Genomic DNA, 21993 nt, shown 5'->3' with positions numbered 1-21993 from the left:
TGGTTCGCTCTCTACAGCGCTGAGAAAAGTATCAAGCAGCGCGTGACAACACACTCCGCGCTGAGCAACCGCGTGCAGAATATAACATGAATATTCAAACTGGGATTAAATGAAATAAAAAATAAAACATTGAAATAGCTGAATTATTATTTAGACCAATCGACATTTGAAAAAATCAAATCATATTATTCTCCTGCGCTCGTGCACTAGCGCATATGACGTCACCTCCCCTGCGCAAGTAGGCGCAGCTGAGCACACGCAGTGAACACATACAGGGTTTATCTTATCACAGTATGCATTAAACAACTGCGGCCGAATCCACATCACTCAGGTGAGTATAACAATTTATTTTATATATACAAATACTAATTTCTTCGGGTGCATTGTGTTATACAAGATAGCGAATGGAATCGTATTTGTTTTGGTGCGGCTCAGACTGAAATGCGGATGTTAGAATTAAATGCAGGATTTATTTCATATAATGAAAATATATGAACCACGTGCGTTCACCAGATAATATATTATTAAATATATTTATTAATAAATAACATCACCTCCCAGGGATAGATGGCAACACTAAACACACCATTGTTTGTACAGCTGCTGAATGTACTGTTGAGAGCTGATCATTGTTGAAAAGATAATGATCAGGCCTGTATTATCTGTACATTATTATTCTCAGCATTAATACAATAATCATACAGGCCTGATAATCTGATAATGGACATACCGTACATTATGCTAAATTACCTTCTCTAAACTATGATATGACAGGTCCTATAAAAAAGTGTTTTCCAAAGAAATGAATGTAAATTAAGAAAATGAATGGAATTAGTCAGATATAAACTGAAAGATGTAATATGATAAGACATGATGTATACATATAAGATGTATAACATACACCTTGTTTATTTCTGCATTTAAATGGAAAAATATGGTCTCAGATTTTTGGACATAACATGTTATTTGATTTACATTTATTTGACAAAAATAAAGTCTTAATAATTTATACCATAGCATAATGGTATGTTATTATTAATCATAGATTAGTGTAAATTCTATTTAAAAAGTGTTAAACTTTCTTTCAGATAACAGATAAACATGGACAAAGGGAACTAGTAAGTATACAGAGGGCATTAACATACATGTTTAAAGTAAAATGAAATGAGTTAAGTGCTTTCATAATTGTTGTTTTTTCAGTGTTTTTTCTCATTTCGATCACTTTCTGCAAAGTCAGGAATCATTTGTGGTAAACAAATTCCAGCAGAAATACTGGAAAACCAAACAAACATTCATCAAAGTCACAGGAAAGAAAGAGGACGAACATGTTGTTGCTTCGGATGCAGATCTGGATGCTAAACTTGAGGTGAGATATTGACTTATTTTGTCAAATCTGTCTTTTGTTTATCTTAATAAGTAGAAGGCGGGCTCTTTAAAAAAAGATGACAAATAAATGTTTGATATTCAGAATGCTCATTGCCAGCAGAGATAAAAGTAAGCTCTAGGCTGAGCAATTAGTTGCAATTCACAATCTCACCGCTAGATGCCGCTAAAACTCTTCAGCGTGGACATTTAAACCTTACATATGCATTTAAAATGAAATGTAATTTTATTTAAAAATCGTTTGCTTCTCATATTTGTCACTCCAGTAATCTCATAAGTGTATCTTTTTAAAAGTATAACTTAACTAAATCTCAAACTAACTATTGTACAATACAGTTTTGCTCTGGTTTTGAAACATACTGCTGTGATTCATTTGCTAAATTCTCAGGTGTTTCATTCGGTACAAAGGACGTGCATGGAGCTCCTGAAGGTGATTGAACAATATCAACGAAGAATTAGCTGTAAGTACATTTTCTTACTTTTATTAATATTCATGTTGACTGATTGACCTTTAAAGAGAAGTTTTAATTTCATTATTCATATGAAACACACCTCTTGTGTTTTTGATGTTTGTGTAATTATAGATGCTGTTTTTAGTTTTGTCCCAGGAAGAGAATGAACTGGGTCGGTTCTTGCGTTCACAAGGATCTCAGGACAAAAGCCGAGCTGGAAAGATCATGCAGGCTACTGGAAAATCTCTCTGCTTCTCTTCACAGCAAAGGTCATTTCTGTACATCAACTCTTACTTCAGAAAAAAAAAAACTATTATCTCCTGATAGACAAACTGAATAATAAAAATTCTCAATGAAAAGCTGCAGCATTGAGCAAAATTCTGCTGCCTTTAAAATTCATGATTTGAATTAAATTGGCCAGCCTCGAAATATTTTAATACTTCATGTATTTTTTGGGGTGCACCAATACTATCTCATGGCAATTTGTACATATTTTACGAGGTACCTAATTTCTATTGATTCGTACATTTTTGTACTATTTGCTTTTGTCCCTGTGACGTTGGGGTTAGGGGCGGGGTTCATTATTGTTTTTTATGAAAATCAGTTTTCGAGTTGGGGGTGGGGCGATTATAGGTCGATACCCTACGCACATCCCTCGTATTAATTGAAACTTTATTTATATATTAATATAATTTAACATTTCTGCGTAATTCTAATGTTTCTGACTGCAGACTGGCGTTACGCTGCCCGTTGGGTCGTCTTTATCAGGAGGTGGAAACCTTTCGTTACCGGGCGATCTCTGACACGTGGCTGACGGTGAACCGAATGGAGCAGTCACGGACCGAGTACAGAGCAGCTCTCCTCTGGATGAAGGACGTTTCTCAGGAGCTGGACCCTGACACACACAAACAGATGGAAAAATTTCGCAAGGTCAGTTTTAACTCTTTCCCGGCCATTGATGAGTTATCTCGTCAATTAAGAGAAAGCATTTGCATTAAAAAAACGTGTTCCTGATTAATTGTTAATCTGTAATACTACGGTTATCCACTAGATGGCGCATTTACCCAATTTATAAAAAACTGAAGCAAAAAATGATTTACTAATTTTAAACTCTGTGTATGTTTTGATAATCATTTTGAATCGGATCTCTAACAAAATGTATTTACAAAAATGCAATTATTTCAGCTTTTTTCTAAAAAAAAAAAAAATATTTTTAAAGAAAAATACTCATATTTAAGAGTTTATAAGTGGAGAAAAAATATAGATAGGATAAAATGTTTTTTTTTTCCTGTTTTGTTTGTTTGTTTATTGTTTGTTTGAAAGCAGAGGGTCTGTTCTTTCATTTGATATATTTGTATGTTTATATATTTTTAGAATAAAAATTTTTCTGGAAGGCATTTTGTGAAACTTTTGTGAAAATCATAAAAAATGCCTGCGGGCAACTTAAAAAAAAAAAAAAAAGGCTGCCGGGGAATGAGTTAACATAGTCTGAGCTTTATATAAAATGTCCATTGTTTAAAATAATACTTTTGTAGTCGAGAACGCAAAATAAATTTGACATAAAAAATGTACTGATGGTGTAGTTACAGCTTTGACCAGCAGAGGCGCAACTGCCTACATTAACGAGACAAACCAACAGCATGGCAAGGGAAAGAGTCACATACACTTTGCACTGTACCTTTATTTACGTTTTTTATTTATGTTAGTCTATGTATGCATTTTAATTTTGGATTGATGATTTACTGATTCTTTGTTTATTGTATACCTCACATCTCCTTTAACATAAAACAATAGAAATGTGCTTAATTGCCTATTGTAAATAATGGCCATGGAAGTCAGTGCATTCTTGGAAAATCTTTACATTAGCCGATCAGAGGACTATGGTCCAGTACCTGGATGTTAATACAATAAAAAATTTTCAGCGGTAGAGTAACTCTATTGACAGCAAATTTAAATAAATTTTTTTGTGAAATCTTTTATTCTGGTTGCTTTTGATGGGCAGTTTTTTATGATGTTTTCTTTCTTCTTAGGTTCAAACTCAGGTGCGTCTAAATAAGACAAGTTTTGACAAACTTAAGAATGATGTGTGTCAGAAGGTTGATCTGCTCGGAGCCAGTCGCTGCAATCTGCTCTCACACGTCCTGACAACCTATCAGGTACATGCAGTGGTTTGGCATTTATATGTCATAGTGCACTTCATATTTGCTTTGCTTCCTCTATACCTCAGTATTGAAACTTTATACACGGTATAAAAAATAGCTATATCATGATACTGCAGTATCATATGGGAAAAATATATTTTCAGATATAATTTTAAATATATTTCAAAATACAAAAATTAATTTTTACCAGTATATTTTTGGCCATTTTAAAAATAAATATATTTTCAAGCATATTCACTTTGCATTGGAATAAAAACTTTGTATGTTACAAACCTGTAAACATAACAGGTTTGAAAAGATAAAATTAAATATATTTTGAGCTGCAAAAATATGCTTATAATTTTACATTTTATACATACTTATATATTTTATACTTTATACATTAACTTTGACAAGCTTTGATATATTTTTTTGCCATATGGGTTGTAAATTTTTTTATATATAACATTTTTATATTTTCATTTTTTATATATGTATATTTAAATTCAAAAATATATTTAATTAAGCTTTACTTTCTACAAAATGTTTTAGCATATATTTAAAAAAATATGTATGTATTTTGTAGAAATGTATTTTTTTGCCTTATGGGATCATTTAAATAATTTTTTAAGTTTTGATATACATGAGTCACAGTTTTAAATAAATAATGATACCATTCAAGCCATGAATTAGTTATTTTTATTTCAATTGATTGTAAATAGTACTAAAAATGAGAAGTTCAGCACAAATATCTGTCTTTTTGCATGTACAGACCACACTATTACATTTTTGGGAGAAAACATCTCACACCATGGCTGCCATTCACGAGAGCTTCAAAGGCTGTCAAACACATGACATTTCAACGACGGGGGTGAGACAAATGAAACCAAACATGAAAAGTTCACGAAGACAAACTCTGAATGTTGTTTTGACTAAAAGTTTAAAAAAATGAATATTTTTTTATATTTATAAAAGGTTATATAAGCCATATAGGCCTAAAAAAGTGCAGTTAACCTGAAATATGCTAAAATTAAAATAAAATACCTTAAATAGATTTTTTTTTTTTTTGTTATTCAGCCCATCTCTTTATATAAATGTAAACACTCTTATAAACTAAAGTGAGTCATTTGTGTTACCCTTAGAATAGCAAAAACAAAAAATAAACTTTTCTTATCTTTCATTGAACTGACAAACAGATAGTCCTGATGGGTTCAGTATTTTTTGTTCAGCCCATTTGGGTCACTTAAACAGATTGCAATTTGGTTTGTAACCACACTTGGTGCAGAAATAAGACCTTTTACTTAAATGACAACAAATCAGCTCATCTGTTGCTGTCTGATGTTCTAGGGCTCAGATCAAAGTGCAAAGAAAAAGATGAAGAAGAAAATGAATGCGAAGACAGAAGAGCAGAAGACGACGCAGAGCACAGAAGAGATGTAGGAGCTCCTCAGTTCATATTTCATTCAGTCCTGTCAATCAAAGCCTTTTATTATTTATTGATTTCTCATGTATTTCAGGCTTATTTCAATTGAAGAAGAAAATCACAACAGGAACGCCACACCAACAGGTACATCTTTCATTTATTAGTGGTCAACCAACATGTATCGTTTAATAGCCAATGTGATATCAATAAATGTGAAATCAATAACACACAGTTTGTGATATAGATTTATGCATTTTGATGATGGTAATTAAGACACTCTAACATAAATACTTAAGATAAACATACATTTCAAATGCATGTGTGCTTTTTTACAGTGTTGCATTTTTACCCTGGTAAAAATAAGGTATACCTAAATGTACTAAAAATATATTTAAAGGTGCATTGTGTAACTTTTATGAGTATCTTTTGACAGAAATGCAATATAATATACATAAGTATATTATCAGTGGTATATAAAGACCTTACAAAATGAGCCATTTTACATACACCACCGGTCCCCTTACATCAGGGGTTCCCAAACCCTTTTCCTGGAGGGCTACTGTCCTGCAGATTTGAGCTCCAACCCCAATCAAACACAGCTGAAGCAGCTAATCAAGGTGTTCAGGGTTGCTTGATAATTACAGACAGGTGTGTTGGAGCTGGGTTGGAACTGAAGTCTGCAGGATGGTAGCCCTCCAGGAGCAGGGTTGGGCTCCCCTGCCTTACATGGAAGTCGCCATTTACGCAACGTCATGTTCCAGTAACCATAAACGGGCAAACTGCTCTATAGTGTTTGTTTTGTCACTACTTTGTCTCAGACGATGTCATGTTTGTCCTGTGGTGGCTACCATAGTTTCTGTATGCGTTTCGAAACGGGAGGGGTGAGTTGTGGACTGAGCCGTTGGTTGCAGTTCACCATCTTACCACTAGATGCTGCTAAAAATCTAGGAAGTTGACCTTTAAATTCTAGCAAGTAAATTTTTAGTGCATTGCTATTTTTGTGTTAAATAATGGTGTAAAGATTGTGCACTAAATATACTAATTAAAAGTATAAGTCTACTTCAGTAGTAAAAAATGACTTTCTTACTTAGTATTTTTGTCTTGTTTTCTGTACAAATATCTAAAAAATCGTAAATAAGGATGTTTTTTCTTGATAGGCAAAATTACCTTAAGTCTAGTTTTTAGACAAAATGTTTCAAATTTAAGTGAATTTGTGGATAAAACAAGCAAAAAAAAAAAAAAAAAAACTGCCAGTGGGGTAAGCAAACTTTTCTTGAATTAAGTGTTTAAGAAAAAAGTTTGAGATTTTTTTTTGTACAACATTTTTTGTACAAAGTTAGTGCGTTAAATTAGTACGTTTACTAACTGTACTGAAATAAAGTGTATTTTACTGCACTTTTTCTTCACCTGGGTACATAACAAAAAAGAAAACAGGGACATATTAAATATATTGAATAGAACACAGGATATTTTTGAACATTTTTATTGTCCTACTTATAAAAATAAGCACTTTGTAACTCATTTCACGCCAGCTTTTGTTTTTTTAAAGTTCCCAGCATTTTTTTTATTATTTTCTCAGAAATTTCTCAAAATGGCATACAGGAAATTTTTCTTCAAAAAATATATAAACATTAAATGAAAGAACAGACCCTCTGCTTTCAAACAAACAATATACAAACAAGCAAAATTGGAAAAAAACGTTTCATCATATCTATATTTTTTTCTCTGCTTATAAACTCTTAAATATGGGTATTTTTCTTTAAAAAAAATTATAATTGCATTTTTGTGAAGCAATTTGGTTAGAGATCAGATTCAGAACGATTATCATGACATACACACGGTTTAAAATTAGTAAAAAAAGAAAACATTTTTGCTTCAGTTTTTTTATAAATTGAGAAAGTGCGCCATAAGTGGATAATCGCGGTATTACAGATTAACATTAAACCTCAACAGACAAATTTTTTCTGCAAATGTTTACTCATAATTGACGCGGGAAAGAGTTATTATACACTTTCAATATAATATCCAGAATGTTAAAACAGGAATTGTGCATTATAATCTGTTGTCAGAAATAAAGGTAGCTGTCAAAAAGGTCCTAATATACACCATTCAGGTATAGATATGTATGCATTTGGTACCAGTATGTACCTTTGAGGTACTGAAATGCATGCTTTTATTATAAAGGTGTACTTTTTAAAAGTGTACTGCCCCAGTTACAAATTTTGAACCTTTTTTTCTACCAATGTCAAAATGTTTAACTGTCTATAAATAATAGATATTAAAATCTTATTTGAAAAATATGAATCCGTTTTGGAAAATCTTTATACGGAAAATGTTTATGCCACTTTACCAAACGGTTTCTTTCTCAACTATTACGTTTAATAGTATCTGACGGATTATTTTTCATTTACTGTGTGTACAGAAGGTGATGCGTGTTTGTCCAGGAGTCAGGAGAAAGATGGGTTAAGTCTGTTGAATGAGATTCTGGGCAGCAGTTCTCTGGATGATGGAGGTTTCTCACAGGAATGGCAGGAGGTGTTTGGTGAAGATGAGCAGGTCGGCAGTAACAGAACAGAGATCCAGCCGGAGGAAGAGTCGGCTTTCTTTCTGCCTTCCAAACTACTCGACCAGAACATGAATGATCTACAGTCCACAGTCTCAGGTGAGCAACATCTCTACATCGGTCTCACCTCCTGCACTAGACTATCGATATAATGCCATAATAATGCACAGAGGATTATTATGCATATTATGAATATCTTTCTTTTGTATTCCAGGTTGGGCCATTTCACCGAATACTTCTGAAAACACATCTGTAGCGAACCAAATCTCTTCCAGATCTACAGCAACAGGTACTTACAAGAAAATAAACGACTGATACATTTATTTTATTTGCATAATTCAGTAGACAATTATGAATAGGGTTAAATCAAACATTTACACCCTTAATAAAATTCCTAGATTGTTTTTGTATGTAATACATCCATTAAATGAAAATAATGAAAAATCTTTTATATATATAGGATGAACATATCAGCCTGATACTACGAGAATTCATGCATATTTAATGAGTTAATTTGAAGTGAATCTTACAAACACATATGATTATCATAAAAATAATAACGAAACCCCACCCCTAACCCCAACATCACAGGGGAAAAAGCAAAGTGCACAAAAATGTACAAATCTGGTCGTATGAAATAAGTAAGCCTGTCAAAAGATTATTCGCGATTAATTGCATAAAAAATAAAAGTTTGTGTACATAATTTATAACTTATGCATATAATTATACATATGTTTAATTTATTTTTAATTAAGTTTATTTAAAAAAAAAAATATATATATATATCTATATCTATATATATCTATATATATCTATCTATATATATATATATATATATATATATATATATATATATATATATAAAATATTTGTGTGTGTGTGTGTGTGCTGGGAAAAGATTAATCGCGATTAATCGCATAAAAAATAAAAGTGCATTCCTGCATAATATATGTGTCTGTACTTTGTGTAATTATTTGTATATTTAAACACACAAACACATACATATATACATTTCAGAACATTTTTATTTATATATCTTTTTTATTGTTAATATATAATATAAAAATATAAATAAATATATAAAATATATTAATGTTTCTTAAATACTTACATGAATGTGTTTGTATTTATATATACATAATAATTACACACAGCGCACACTTGTATATTAGGCAAAAATGCACTTTTATTTTGTATGTGATTAATCACGATTAATCTTTTCCCAGCATTAATATATATATATATATATATATATATATAATTGTAAATGTTTCTTAAATATATACATGAATGTTTGTGTATGTATTTATACATTATATTTACATACAGTACACACATTATGCAAACACAAACTTTTATATATGCGATTAATCGCAGTTAATCTTTTGACAGCCATAGAAATACTGAAAAATAATCAACACCCATGAAACATTTCTCATTAATCAGAATACAGCATTCAACCGACCCGTGGTATAATATGAATTAATAACCTTGTAAAATACATACGAATTGCTATCAAATAGCATTGAATATATATTTGTATGCTATTTTAATTACAGATAAAAACTCGAAAGATCTCTCGGCTTGGTTCAACCTGTTTGCTGATCTTGATCCGCTGTCAAATCCAGATGCGATTGGTCAAACAGATGAGGAACGTGAACTGCTTAATGCGTAATGATACCGATGCACTACATTTTACATGTTTAAAAGGCCTAGAAATGTCTGTATTAGGCGGATTTCAGAAATGGTGTTTTATATCATAGTAGTTAACTTTAATTATCTTGTGAAAAAATATTTGCTGCCAAAGGAAACCAATAATATTTATTTTATTTTGAATGTCCTCCGTTACTGGTATTATCAAGGCGGTTCGGTTTGCCATAACTTTCTCTGTATTACAATTTTTAAACATCGTAATGATGATTTAACTGCATTCACATGACAGTATGTTAATGTGTTGGTTTTCGTATACTATATACTGTATAACATGCATGATATTTTTATTATTATTTATTTAAAATGTTCAATATTGATCAGGTGTGAAAGAAAGAAGCAGAAAATATTTTTGCAAATGTGATAAGTAGGTATTTTCTGTAAAGACTGCATTTGATCTTAGTTTAGTGCCATCGACTTAAACTAATGCTGCATTTCAAAAGCCTTAAATATGATAGGGGTTTAGGCTATATTTATTTATTTAATAAAAATCAAACCTTAATCATATGGAAACATCCAAAGCTTGAAAGCCTAAATTATTAGTGTTATTATTATTCAAGGTGCTGTATAGTTTTTCTAGAGAAGACAACAGTGACACTTTTTCTGTATCTTTTCTTTTTCTCCATAATGTTGAATACTGAGAGTTATGAACCATATCAAATTAATTAATACAAGAGTACATGATGTTTGAATAAACTACTTACCCCAATAAGCATTGCAAATGATATAAATCATAGCTTACTGTACACTAAAACTTTTTTTACATGAATGCACTTCACCCAGAACAATTTACATTATAATTGCGTTTCTTTTGAATCGAACCCCCTATAATATAAAGTCATTAAAATATATGATATTTGAATATATGTGAAGTTTATCGCAAAAGATTTAAATATACAAATAGTGTTTGAGAGTGTGAAAAGACTTGACACGACATCGCATTCATCATGGGAATTTCCTTTCTGTAGTAAAAGCTCCAGTTATTGTTTTAACAATGAAGTTGAAATCGCATATCATCTTCATTCAAAAAATGACTTTCTTACTTAGTATTTTTGTCTTGTTTTCGGTATAAATATCTAAAAATTCTTTAATTAAGATGTATTTTCCTAATGAGCAAAATAAAAATAAAAATGAGCAAAAAGAAAATAAGTCTCATTTTTAAACAAAAAATATAAAATTTAAGGAAATTTGTGCTTCAAACAAACAAACAAAATCTGCCACTGGAATAATTAACATTTTCTTGAATTAAGTGTTTATGAAAAAAGTAAACTTTATTTCAAGAATTTTTCTTATTCCATTGGCAGATTTTTTTTTTGCTTGTTTTAAGCACTAATTTAATTAAAAGTTTATATTTTTTGTCTAAAAACTAGACTTATTTTCCCATCAAGAAAATTCATTTTAATTTAAAAATTATATAATATTTTTACTGATAACAAGACAAAAATACTAAGTAAGAAAGTCATTTTTTGCAGTGTTATATGTCGGATAAACACTCTTAAACTGCAAAAATGATTTTCAAGAAAAACATTTTCTTAGTATTTTTGTCTTGTTTTTAGTAAAAATATCTAAAAATTCTTAAATTAAGATGCTTTTTCTTGATGAGCAAAACGACCCAAGAACATAAGTCTAGTTTTTACACCAAAAATATCAAATTTAAGTTATTTTGTGCATAAAACAATCTGCCAATTGGGTGAGCAAGTTTTTCTAGAATTCGTGTTTAAGAAAAATGTTCAAGATTTTTTGCTTACCCTGTTGGCAGATTTTTTTTGCTTGTTTTATGCACAAAATCACTGAAATTTGATATTTTGGTCTAAAAACTATAGACTTATTTTGCTCATCAAGAAAAAGCATCTTACTTTAAGAATTTTTAGATATGTTTTACTGAAAACAAGATAAAAATACTAAGATTTTTTTTTCTTGAAAATAATTTTTTGCAGTGTAAGAAATAAAGACACTAAATGATCCCATAGGAGAACCGTTTTTGGCTGAACCCTTATCATCCAAAGAAACTTTGTGTTTTACAAAAGACTATAAAAAGTTAAGAAAGAAATGGTTAAGAAGTTTTGCCTGAACCAAAAAAAAAAATTCTTTTTTACTGTTAGTGTATCATTGCTTAAGCTCGAAGGCCATTGTAAATCTAGGTTAAAAAAAGATTAAACATCGAAAAGAAAATGAATTGTTCAATTCTGGAATATTACTGTAGTGTCATGGTTAGGAAAACTAAATCAAATCTTATTTATGATTATTTAATTTGTGTATTTATTCTAACATGTTTTTGTGTGCCTGAAAATATGGGTCCCATGTACTGTTTAAGTTTAATTGTGTAACCAGGTTCATGCTCACATAACACAACCCAGTAGCATTTTATATACTTGACCCTGGACTATAAAACCAGTCATAAGGGTCATAAGAGTTAAAATAAAGATTTATACGTCATATGATAGCTGAAATTAGCTTTCCATTTACATATGGTTTGTTAGGATTGGACAATATTTGGTCAAGGTACAACTATTTGAAAATTTGAGGGTGCAAAAAATCGCCTTTAAAGTTGTCCAAATGCAACACGTATTATTAAATATCAATTAATTATGTATATAATTAAGATACAAAAAATTTAAAAAAATATAATTCCCATACAATATTTTTATCTATTGCTGCAAATATACCCATGCAACTTATGACTTTTTTGTGATCTATGGTCACAAAGTATTGAAATGGGTTTATCCACAAAACAGCTAAAATGTACCATTGAACCAAAAGGTTTTACTGATTGATAGAGTTTCTTATCAGTGTCTTAAAACAATAATTCAATATCATCTGTATCATGTTTTTACGTAATTTTCTAGCTAAATTTGTGTTTAGGCATTAAAGGTGGGGTGCATGATTTTTAAAAAAAAAGGCGTGTCTACTAACCAACATTGTTGCCGGGGTTGCGTACGTGTGGGGCGGGTCTTATAAAAGAAGGTCCAGATTCTATTGGGGTAGGGGCGTGTTTGTTTAGGTGATTTCAAATGTCAACATTGGCTTTTAGAGATCATGCACACCGCCTTTAATGACAAAATAGGTGTAACCCAATGGCATGAAATTAATTACAAATAAAAGATGATCTAATGGTAAAAATCACTGTCACTTTTACTAATGCTGCGTTCAGACCAGCCGCGTTAGAGGCGTCAAGCGCGAGTGATTTCAATGTTAAGTCAATGTAAAGACGCGTCTGGAGGTCTCGCGTCTAGTTCGTGCGAATTGCCACGTGAAACACACGAGTTGAAAAATTTAAACTGGCGGAAAAAAGGCACTGCGTTAACCAATCAGGAGCTTGCTCTAGTAGTGACGTGACTACAGAAAGTAAGCGGACTCGGAGAAGCCCCTCCCATGACGTGAATTTCCACGTGAATGAAGCGAGTAAACTCAAAATGTTCAAGCGGCAAACTAGACGCGGATGACGCGAATTTGACGCCTCAAACGCAGCTGGTGTGAACCCACGGTAATAAAGCATGTGTGCATAATACTACACTAATAGTTCAGATAAAATAAGTATGAATCACAAGCAGTAATAAAAACACCTGAAGCACATGTAAATATATGCAAATATTATTCTTTAATAAGTACACTTTAACGTAAGGATCCAGGAGTTGTATTGAAACATGAAAAAGAAAAGAAAACGCACTTTATAATGGTTTGACATTAGGGATGAATCATATATCGAACGTCCAAAAATATATCTTTGATGACACTTACTGTAGTTGACTTTTTTCTTGACTTGTCAATAATGGTTGTTTGGTTCAAATGACAGTCAACAACTAACAAAACCCTTTTGAGCCAATTCAAAGCAAATACGAAAGCATATCAAATGCATTTAATATCTTCAAACGGCTGACAAATATTAATTATTTGTATAAAATTTCTCACAGCCCTACTGGAAGTTAAACGCGAGTTATGTTTAATGCAATATATTTGATAACCGTAGCTTGTCAGCTATTCCTTTTACATCATGGTGCGGTTTTCCAGACAGGTTTAAGATTAATCCAGGACTATGCCTTGGTTATATTAGGACATTCAAATAGTTTTTACAAACATACCTTAACATTACTAGTGTGCATCTTAAGACAAAACAATGACACCGAAATATGTTAAGATAAGTACAAGGTGTTTTTAAATTTAAACATGCATTTTAGTCTGGGACTAGGATAAGCCCTGTCTGAGAAACCGCCCATATATGTCTACTTCCTATAAACGGGTTAGTAAGATGGTACTGTATGGTTAAGTATAGGTTTGTGCATTCCAGCAAAATGACTAGAAAGCACACAGGTAAGAAAATCTGGATCCTTTTGTGCAACCCTTACAAACTAGAAAGTCTTTTCTGGGTTGTTTCCAACAGCTTATGGTAGATTCGTTTCTTAGCTCCGATTGGCTAACTGAGCAGCAGGCACTTTGTAATACTACAGCGTTCGGACGGTACGGGATGGAAGCCGTTTAGTGCCGTGGCCTCCGATCCGGACATTTGTCCTGCGAGATTATCCAGAGAACTGGGACGAGCAGCACGTTCTCCTGGGAAAAACGATGAACACAGCAGCTTGACGGGACAGAAGGCTGAGCCGCTTGGAGAGAAGTTCACCTTGTTTCTGTCCGGACAGGAGAAGATGGGAAAGCCATGTGTCCTAAGAGGAAATAGGATCAGATGAGACCAATGATCATGAACAGAAATGAAAGAATATGACAATCACAAGGTGAAGACTCCGGGCCGGATCCGCACCAGAGCTGTCGCCTTTGGCACGGATTCGGCCCGGAGTTGTCTGCTTAAAAAATGTATTATATGTTTATTGACTTCTTAAGGTTTAAATTTCCAGCTCTTCACATCATAATCCAGCACAAATTCCCTAATACTTCCAGGTTTTCTGTGACCATGAGAACCTGAACATATTTTCAGGAGAGTGTACACCGTACTGGAGGGGAACTTACGCAATATCTTCGAACACTTTGACTTTCTCACACCCCTCAGGAGGTTCACGCTTAAAGGTGAAACTGTGGTTAGGTTTGGGAGAGCAGGTGAGCCGGGGAACAGGTGAACTGGTTCTGTTATCTGAAAAACAAAATGAAGTGTCTTATATATGCAAATTAACCATTCAGTACTTAATCACCATACTCCAATACGTACATGCACATTTGCATGCTACCCCAAGACCTTATTGTACCTTTTTCAATATCTAGAGTAGGAGAGGAGATCTGTGCCTCCATACTTTGAGTCTGAAGATCACTGTGATGAGGAGGTGGAACAGGTGCACGGCCTCCATCTCGCACCTCTAAAGCCTGAACCAGAAGAACCGAAGGAAAACATGCAAAATTAAAATGGATTGAAACAAGCTAATGTTAAAAACAGGGTTCCCACTCTAAGCCAAATTCCCTGACTTTTACTGACTAAAAAGATGAATTATCATGACCTATGTCTGAGATGGCATGAGCGTGATAATGTAGTGTATTAAAAATGGGTTTTAAAGGAAAACACCACAGTTTTTCAATACTTTACTATGTTCTTACCTTAACTTAGACAAATTATTATATATCTATCTTTATTCAATGCGTGCACTTAATCTTTGTACAGCGCATCGTGATTGTGTTAGCATTTAGCCTAGCCCCATTCATTCCTTAGGATCCAAACAGGGATGATTTTAAAAGCCACCAAATACTTCCATGTTTTTCTTATTTAAAGACAGAAGAGCACTTAGTTTGCAGCACTTCGGCCTCGGGCGCAGTAACATTGACGGATGTTTGAGCGAGAGGGGAAGTAGTCATTAGTGATGATGTTATTGCGCTGAGGTAGAAGTGCTGCAAACTAAGTGCTCTTCCGCCATACAATATAGTTCTCATTTTTATCTGCTTAAAAAAATCGCCACGTTGCTAAAATTAATTTCTGTTTGGATCCTAAGGAATGAATGGGGCTAGGCTAAATGCTAACACAATCATGACGTGCTGTACAAAGATTAAGTGCACGCATTAAAAAAAGACAGGTATGTATTCATTCATATAAGTTGAGGGAAGAGCATAGTAAAATAATAAAAAAATGGTGGTGTTATCCTTTAAATGTGTGAAATGAATAAACAATGCCAATAAACGGCTGTTTAGCACTTGAAATCAGTGGAGGCTTGGATCTGGAACTGGCATTCCTTACATCACAACTTCACAAGCGGATAACATTTTGATAAAGCAAACTAAAATTTAAAGCAACAAACAAAATCCCTGATATTCCATGACTTAATTCTTTAACTTTCAAATGTCTGGAATAGACCTTTAAAAATGTCCATGATATTCCAGAAAGTCCATGACCAGTGGGAACGCTGTACAAAATCACATTATAAAATGAATGAACTCGATTCTGAATGGATAAAATGTGTTTAAGATGTTGCAAATAATGTCAAAATGCAGATAAACATTGTATTACACCATGGGGTCTCCAACCTTTTTGTGAGCAAGGGCTACCACAATAGATAAAACAATCTGGAGGGTTACTAGATATAATCCATTAAACACTTTTTGTGTTACTTGTTGATTTTATTTTACTTACTGATATGTTTTATTATTGTTTAAATGTTAACATACATAAAAGAAGCCAAGCTAATATTAAAAAATAAAAAAATACAATTGAGATTAATAGAATGTGCTTTGGCGGGCACCATGTTGGAGACCACTGTATTAAATTATATTAAGTTGTAGAAAAAATTATATTTTTTAGATTATTATTACTAAAATAATATGTGTCACCACTTTTCAAGGACTTCTCTTGGATTATTGATTTATTTTGCATTAAAATCTGTACCTTTTCGTTTGTCCTCCCCGAGTTTTGACAGATAAACACACTTTCTAACTCCTGGTTAATGCAGTCACTATAGCTGGGCATTCTGCGTATGAGAGGCCGTGAAAGGATAGGATTAGATGAAGATGCTGAGACAGGCTTTGGCTGAAAAAACAAACACAAATATAGCCATTAAAAACCAAATCATCAATCTAAAAAATGCCCAAAATGGGCGAATCAAGCATTGTGCTAGCAGTGCAAAGGCTTTAGGTTTGTTTCCCAGGTTATTTACATACATATAATTTATTAGATTTAATTATAAGTGTCTGCCAAATATGTAAATGCAATACCTTTAAATGTTTGTACCTTTAACAATGGGACACTGTCACTATCCAATGCCATTACAAAACTGGGAAGAGCATGGATATTATTTAATATAACCCCATGTACAGTAAGCTTTCCTCCCACAATTTTTTTTCTTATAATCTTTAATTTTTCTTTTATTCCCTTTTATAAAAATTTGATAAAATGAGTTATAACGTTAAAACATACCTAATTTCATACAGTAACATTTAGTGGTAGATCATTATATTGCTTTGGTTGATATAAAGGCCAATATGTGACCCTGGATCACAGTCATAAGTCACACGGGTATATTTGTTGTAATAGCCAACAATAGATACATTGTATGGGTAAAAATGATTAATGATTTTTTATGCCAAAAATATTTAGGATATTAAGTAAAGATTATGTTTTATGAAGATATTTTGTAAATGTACTATCGTAATATATCAAAAATGTATTTATCATTAGTAATGTGTAACAACTAATCGCAACTGATCGTTTGCAGAATAAAAGTTTTTTTTTTACATAATATATGCGTGTGTATTGCGTATAATAATTATGTGTATATATATATATATATATATATATATATATATATATATATATATATATATATATATATATATATATATATATATATATATATATATATATATATATATATATAGGGTGCGATTTGTGAAAAAAACAGAGGGGGGGATGTTTTCATAGGCGTCGATTTCGGCGACGGTGGGTACCCACCATATGAGTCATTTTGTACCCACCACTAGTTTTTACTTTTTGACTGTTTTCAGTGGTTATGAAGAGCAATATGAGAGAGAAATTTGGTAATCATTGTCCGACCTAACAAAAATCCATTATAATATTATTATTATTTTTTATATATTTCTAATTTAAATATTTCTAATATTCAGAAATGCGAAATATAACCAGCTTTTTAAAATGGTTTTAAAACTAAACATTTAGACTATTTTAGAGGGCTGGGTATCGATTCAGATTTTCCAGATCGATTCGATTTCGATTCACAAGCTACCAAATCGATTCGATTTCGATTCAGGTTCTTGGACAGGTTTTTATACTCTATTCAACTCAATGAATATAGATTTAATACAAATACTATATTAATAAAAAGAACAGTGAACAGCAGGTTACAAGTGCAATTAATAAAATCGACGAAGCACCTGAAACCGCCATTTTAAGCACTGAATGAATGAATGACAGGCTTGCCTCTTGCTCCTTGGTAACATGCGCTAGGCAAAAAAAAGGGTGACATCTAGTGAAGAAGACTAGTAATTTGATTAATGTTAATCTTTCGTTCAATGTTTGCAAAAATAAATATGAAAGAAAAAATCGATTCTGCTCTTTGAGAATCGATTCTGAATCGACCACGTTTTAAAAAACGATTAATCGAAAAATCGATTTATTTTAGCGCAAATTATGAGCTTATTGACGATTTTTTATAATTCTTGACATAATGCGTCTCTGTCCACAGCACATTTCAAAACATTTTAATTCATAAAACTAAATCATGAGAACATGAACTTCATCACTGCATTTGCAGGAATTGTAAAATCTTTTTTCTTATTAACTCATGAAGCAGCCTAACGTAATAGTTTTACTCTAATAGCTTATCTTTCCCCACACATATGAACTGTGATCATGCACAACGAAAAAACGCGCAAGAATTAAATCTTGAATGGCAAAACTGTATGGCACAACGTAGTGTCAACTTAAACATAAATATGAACAATGGATTGATTGCAAAGTTAAACCATTACAGTAGAAACAGCTTTACTGCTGCTTTTAAAGTAATAACGTTAACTTTACACCGCAATGCTGAGCTACAGTGAAATGATAGAAAAGACAGATGCATTATGTGTTAAGTCAATTAGCCTCATTTGCGCACACTGGACGCGCCCGCGCCTCGCTAAACGCCTCATCGGCATTTATCATGTGTAACTTCGGCCATTCTCCGTCGTGTGACTGGGACACTAACTCTGCTTGTCATCATAAACAGATAATCAGATTGTGATGTTTATTCCCGCTTTATTAATATGCGGCTGAATATGCTGCCTTCCATCGTTTCGACACACAGCTCCATAACCATCTCGCATGTGTTGATAGGCTATAGGTTGAGGTGTAACCGAGTCTGTAACCAATCAGATAGCGCCGTGGGTGGGACATTGAGCAAGTCTGCAGAGTCGGCAGCTGTATCAGAGCCAGCCAAAGCAGCGCATTTTAAAACAAAATAGACTTTGATCAAACCACGGATCAGTGATAAGTTTTGTGATCCGTCTCGCCACTAGTGTAGTAGCACTGATCACTTTGAGGGGGGGATAAATTTATCCCCACCGGGGATAAAAATAATTAAGCAGAGGCAGGGATACATTGACCAGAAAGGGGGAAATCCCACGCATCCCCCCCGACAAATCGCACCCTGCATATATATATATATATATATATATATATATATATATATATATATATATATATATATATATATATATATATATATATATAAATAAATAAATACACATACATGCATGTACAATTTTAAGAACAAAAATATTCATATTTATGTATAGACGGTTTCAGCAGTAACAACATAAACAAGCGGCTGTCGCGGTCCGCACGTAACTTCCGGTAAACTCCGCTAATGATAAATAACCACAAAGTACTTAAAATGTAGTTTATTTATATAACAAGCAAAAAAAAAAAAAAAAACATTGATTACCTAGGAATCCAAAACATTAGTTATTTTCAACGAGACATTTGTTCAAGAGATCAGTATAGCAACTTGTCATACCATTAAAAAAAGGAAACCGGAAGTAACGTTCGGATCCAGACGTGTATCACGTGCGTCCGATGAAACCGTCTATAATATAAATTATTTATAAATATAAAAATGTATATACACATGTAAATATTTCTTAAATATTTACATGCATGTGTATTTATATATACATAATTATTGTACACAATACACACACACATATATGATGTAAACAAAAACTTTTATTCTGCAAAAGATTAGTTGCGATTAGTTGTTATGCAGCCCTAAATGTGTGTTGCATAAGACTTAATTTGGACAACTTTAAAGGTTATTTTCTCAATATTTTGGACCCTCAGATTCCAGAATTTAAAATAGTTGTATCTCGACCAAATATTGTCCTGTCCTAAAAAATCAATACATTAATGGAACGATTATTTATTTAACTTTCAGATGATGTATAAATCTCAATTTTAAAACTGACCCGTTTGACTGGTTTCGTGGTGCAGTGTCACTAGTGTGGTGCATTGTGGACTGACGGCGGAGCAAAGAAAGCATTAGGAGTAGCTGAGAGCATCAAAAAGGTTGGAAGTTTCTCTAGTTTATGCAAATTTATTCACACATTTTCTGTATTTCACATTTACCGCAATCGGCTACATTGCTTTCTCAGTATTGATAGCAGTTCTTCACAAGCCCATATCATACCCAAATGTGTTTGAGAGGAAGTGATTCTGTGGTTTTGCTGTTGTTTCAGGGCTCCGGATTGGTCACGAGCACATATAAAGTACACACCTGTGTTTGATTGAGTTGTGTTGATGTTACATCTTCCTTATCCTTCATAGTGCGACTTCCCTTCAAACTGAGCTGTAGCTGCTGCCGGAGTTTAGCGATCTACAAAATCACATTTACCATCAGAAACAGACAGAAGAAACACCAAACACAAAACCTGAGGTTTAACAGATATCACCACATTAGAAAGGGTTGTATGACTCAAATAATACGATAACTTGTGTTTGCGTAGTTATATAATCTATGTTCCGGTACCTTAACTGGTATAGCATGGTGCTGACGTCGGTTTTCAGAAAATTTACATACTGGTATTAAAACCCCTTAACTGGCACAAATCTCTTTTGAGTGAAATTATGATGTACATCTTCAAATTAATATAACTTTGGCATATTAAATAACAAACATTTTTTAGCAGTTAAAATTTATTTTAAGAAATAAATATAATGCAATAACATATTAATTTTATAAATAAAATTATAAAAATGAAAATGTTTCACAAAAGTAATAAGGTAAACATGAAGCCACAAGTCTCAAGTCCAAATTTCAAGTTAAAATCACAAAAAATATGGTTTGTCTCACACTTTTAGTGGTTTTACCAACAACGCCCACTAGGTGTCAACGGTCTGCTGCATGCTCTTGTCACTAATTAATAAATTACGGTCACTGCATTATTATTACTGCAAAATGGCTTTGAAATAAAAAAACTATATTCTTAGAGCTTTACAACGATACATAGTTTGTCAACATTTTTGAAGATTTAAAATAGGATATAGTTTTTTGAATATATAATAATTAATATGCATTCAAAAAATTATTTTTAAGAAAAAAAATTCTTAGTATTTTTGTCTTGTTTTCAGTAAAAATATAAAAAAATTCTTAAATTAAGATGCTTTTTCTTGATGAGCAAAACGACCCAGGAAAATAAAATCTAGTTTTTAGATGAAAAATATCAAATTTAAGTAATTTTGTGCATAAAACAAGCAAAACAAATCTTAAACATTTTTCTTACACTTAAACATTAAATCTTGAACACTAAATTCAAGAAAAATTTTGGTCTAAAAACTTATTTTCTTGGGTCGTTTTGCTAACCAAGAAAAAGCATCTTAATTTAAGAATTTTTAGATATTTTCACTGAAAACAAAACAAAAATACTAAGATTTCTTTTTCTTGAAAATAACTATTTGCAATGTATGGGGGTTATGTAACAATATACTACATTATTTCTATGATCAGATGGCCTTGAAATATGAAAACTACATTCTGAAAGCATTCCAGTGATAGATAGTTTGTTATGATCTTTTAGGTTTAGAGTAGGGTGTTAGTTTTATAAATATGTAAAAACAAATTTGGCATAACTGTGGGTCCGTGACCTTTTAGAAACTGACTCTCACTATGTCATAATTATCCCAAAATGGTGATAAAATATGAAAACAACACTCTTAGAGATTTCAAATGATATATAGTTTGTAAAGAATTTTAGATTTAGGATAGGGTATTAGTGTTACAAATATATATATATTAACAAAGTGGGCCCACCTGTGGACCCGTGGCATTTTAGAAAATGACTCGCACTATGTCAATCTTCTTCCAAAATGTTGATGAGAAATGAAAACTACACTCTTAGAGCTTT

At 32.3% G+C, this 21993-nt stretch overlaps 2 protein-coding genes across 3 annotated transcripts in view; one reads left to right on the top strand and one right to left on the bottom strand.

The window, feature by feature from the left end:
- Positions 1–201: 201 nt before the first annotated feature.
- On the top strand, positions 202–10534 carry ica1 (islet cell autoantigen 1). 2 transcript variants are annotated; one of them, XM_065298880.1, is made up of 13 exons: positions 202–331; positions 1089–1118; positions 1234–1366; positions 1772–1844; positions 1981–2104; positions 2567–2765; positions 3866–3991; positions 4749–4847; positions 5324–5412; positions 5494–5543; positions 7822–8061; positions 8177–8251; positions 9522–10534. In XM_065298880.1, the coding sequence occupies exons 2-13, from the start codon at positions 1102–1104 to the stop codon at positions 9635–9637; spliced, it is 1341 nt and encodes a 446-aa protein (XP_065154952.1). In that variant the 5' UTR covers positions 202–331; positions 1089–1101; the 3' UTR covers positions 9638–10534. The 2 variants fall into 2 exon arrangements, with proteins under 2 accessions (XP_065154952.1, XP_065154951.1); XM_065298879.2 differs by having other exon boundaries at positions 207–331; positions 1201–1366.
- A 2713-nt stretch (positions 10535–13247) lies between these two features.
- The window catches only part of glcci1b (glucocorticoid induced 1b), a 19660-nt gene continuing 10914 nt past the window's right edge, over positions 13248–21993 (bottom strand). Inside the window, exons 4-8 of the mRNA XM_065298881.2 lie at positions 20367–20465; positions 16484–16624; positions 14865–14979; positions 14632–14752; positions 13248–14330 (exon numbers count right to left, since the gene is read on the bottom strand). Of these exons, the coding sequence (XP_065154953.1) occupies positions 14084–14330; positions 14632–14752; positions 14865–14979; positions 16484–16624; positions 20367–20465 (723 nt within the window). The 3' untranslated portion in view covers positions 13248–14083. The remainder of the gene's footprint in view (positions 14331–14631; positions 14753–14864; positions 14980–16483; positions 16625–20366; positions 20466–21993) is intronic.

The sequence above is a fragment of the Paramisgurnus dabryanus genome, chromosome 13 (assembly GCF_030506205.2).
Source record: "Paramisgurnus dabryanus chromosome 13, PD_genome_1.1, whole genome shotgun sequence".
Taxonomy (NCBI): Eukaryota; Metazoa; Chordata; class Actinopteri; order Cypriniformes; family Cobitidae; genus Paramisgurnus; species Paramisgurnus dabryanus.
The sequence above is the reverse complement of the archived record's forward strand: the minus strand, read 5'-3'. Positions and strand labels throughout refer to the sequence as shown.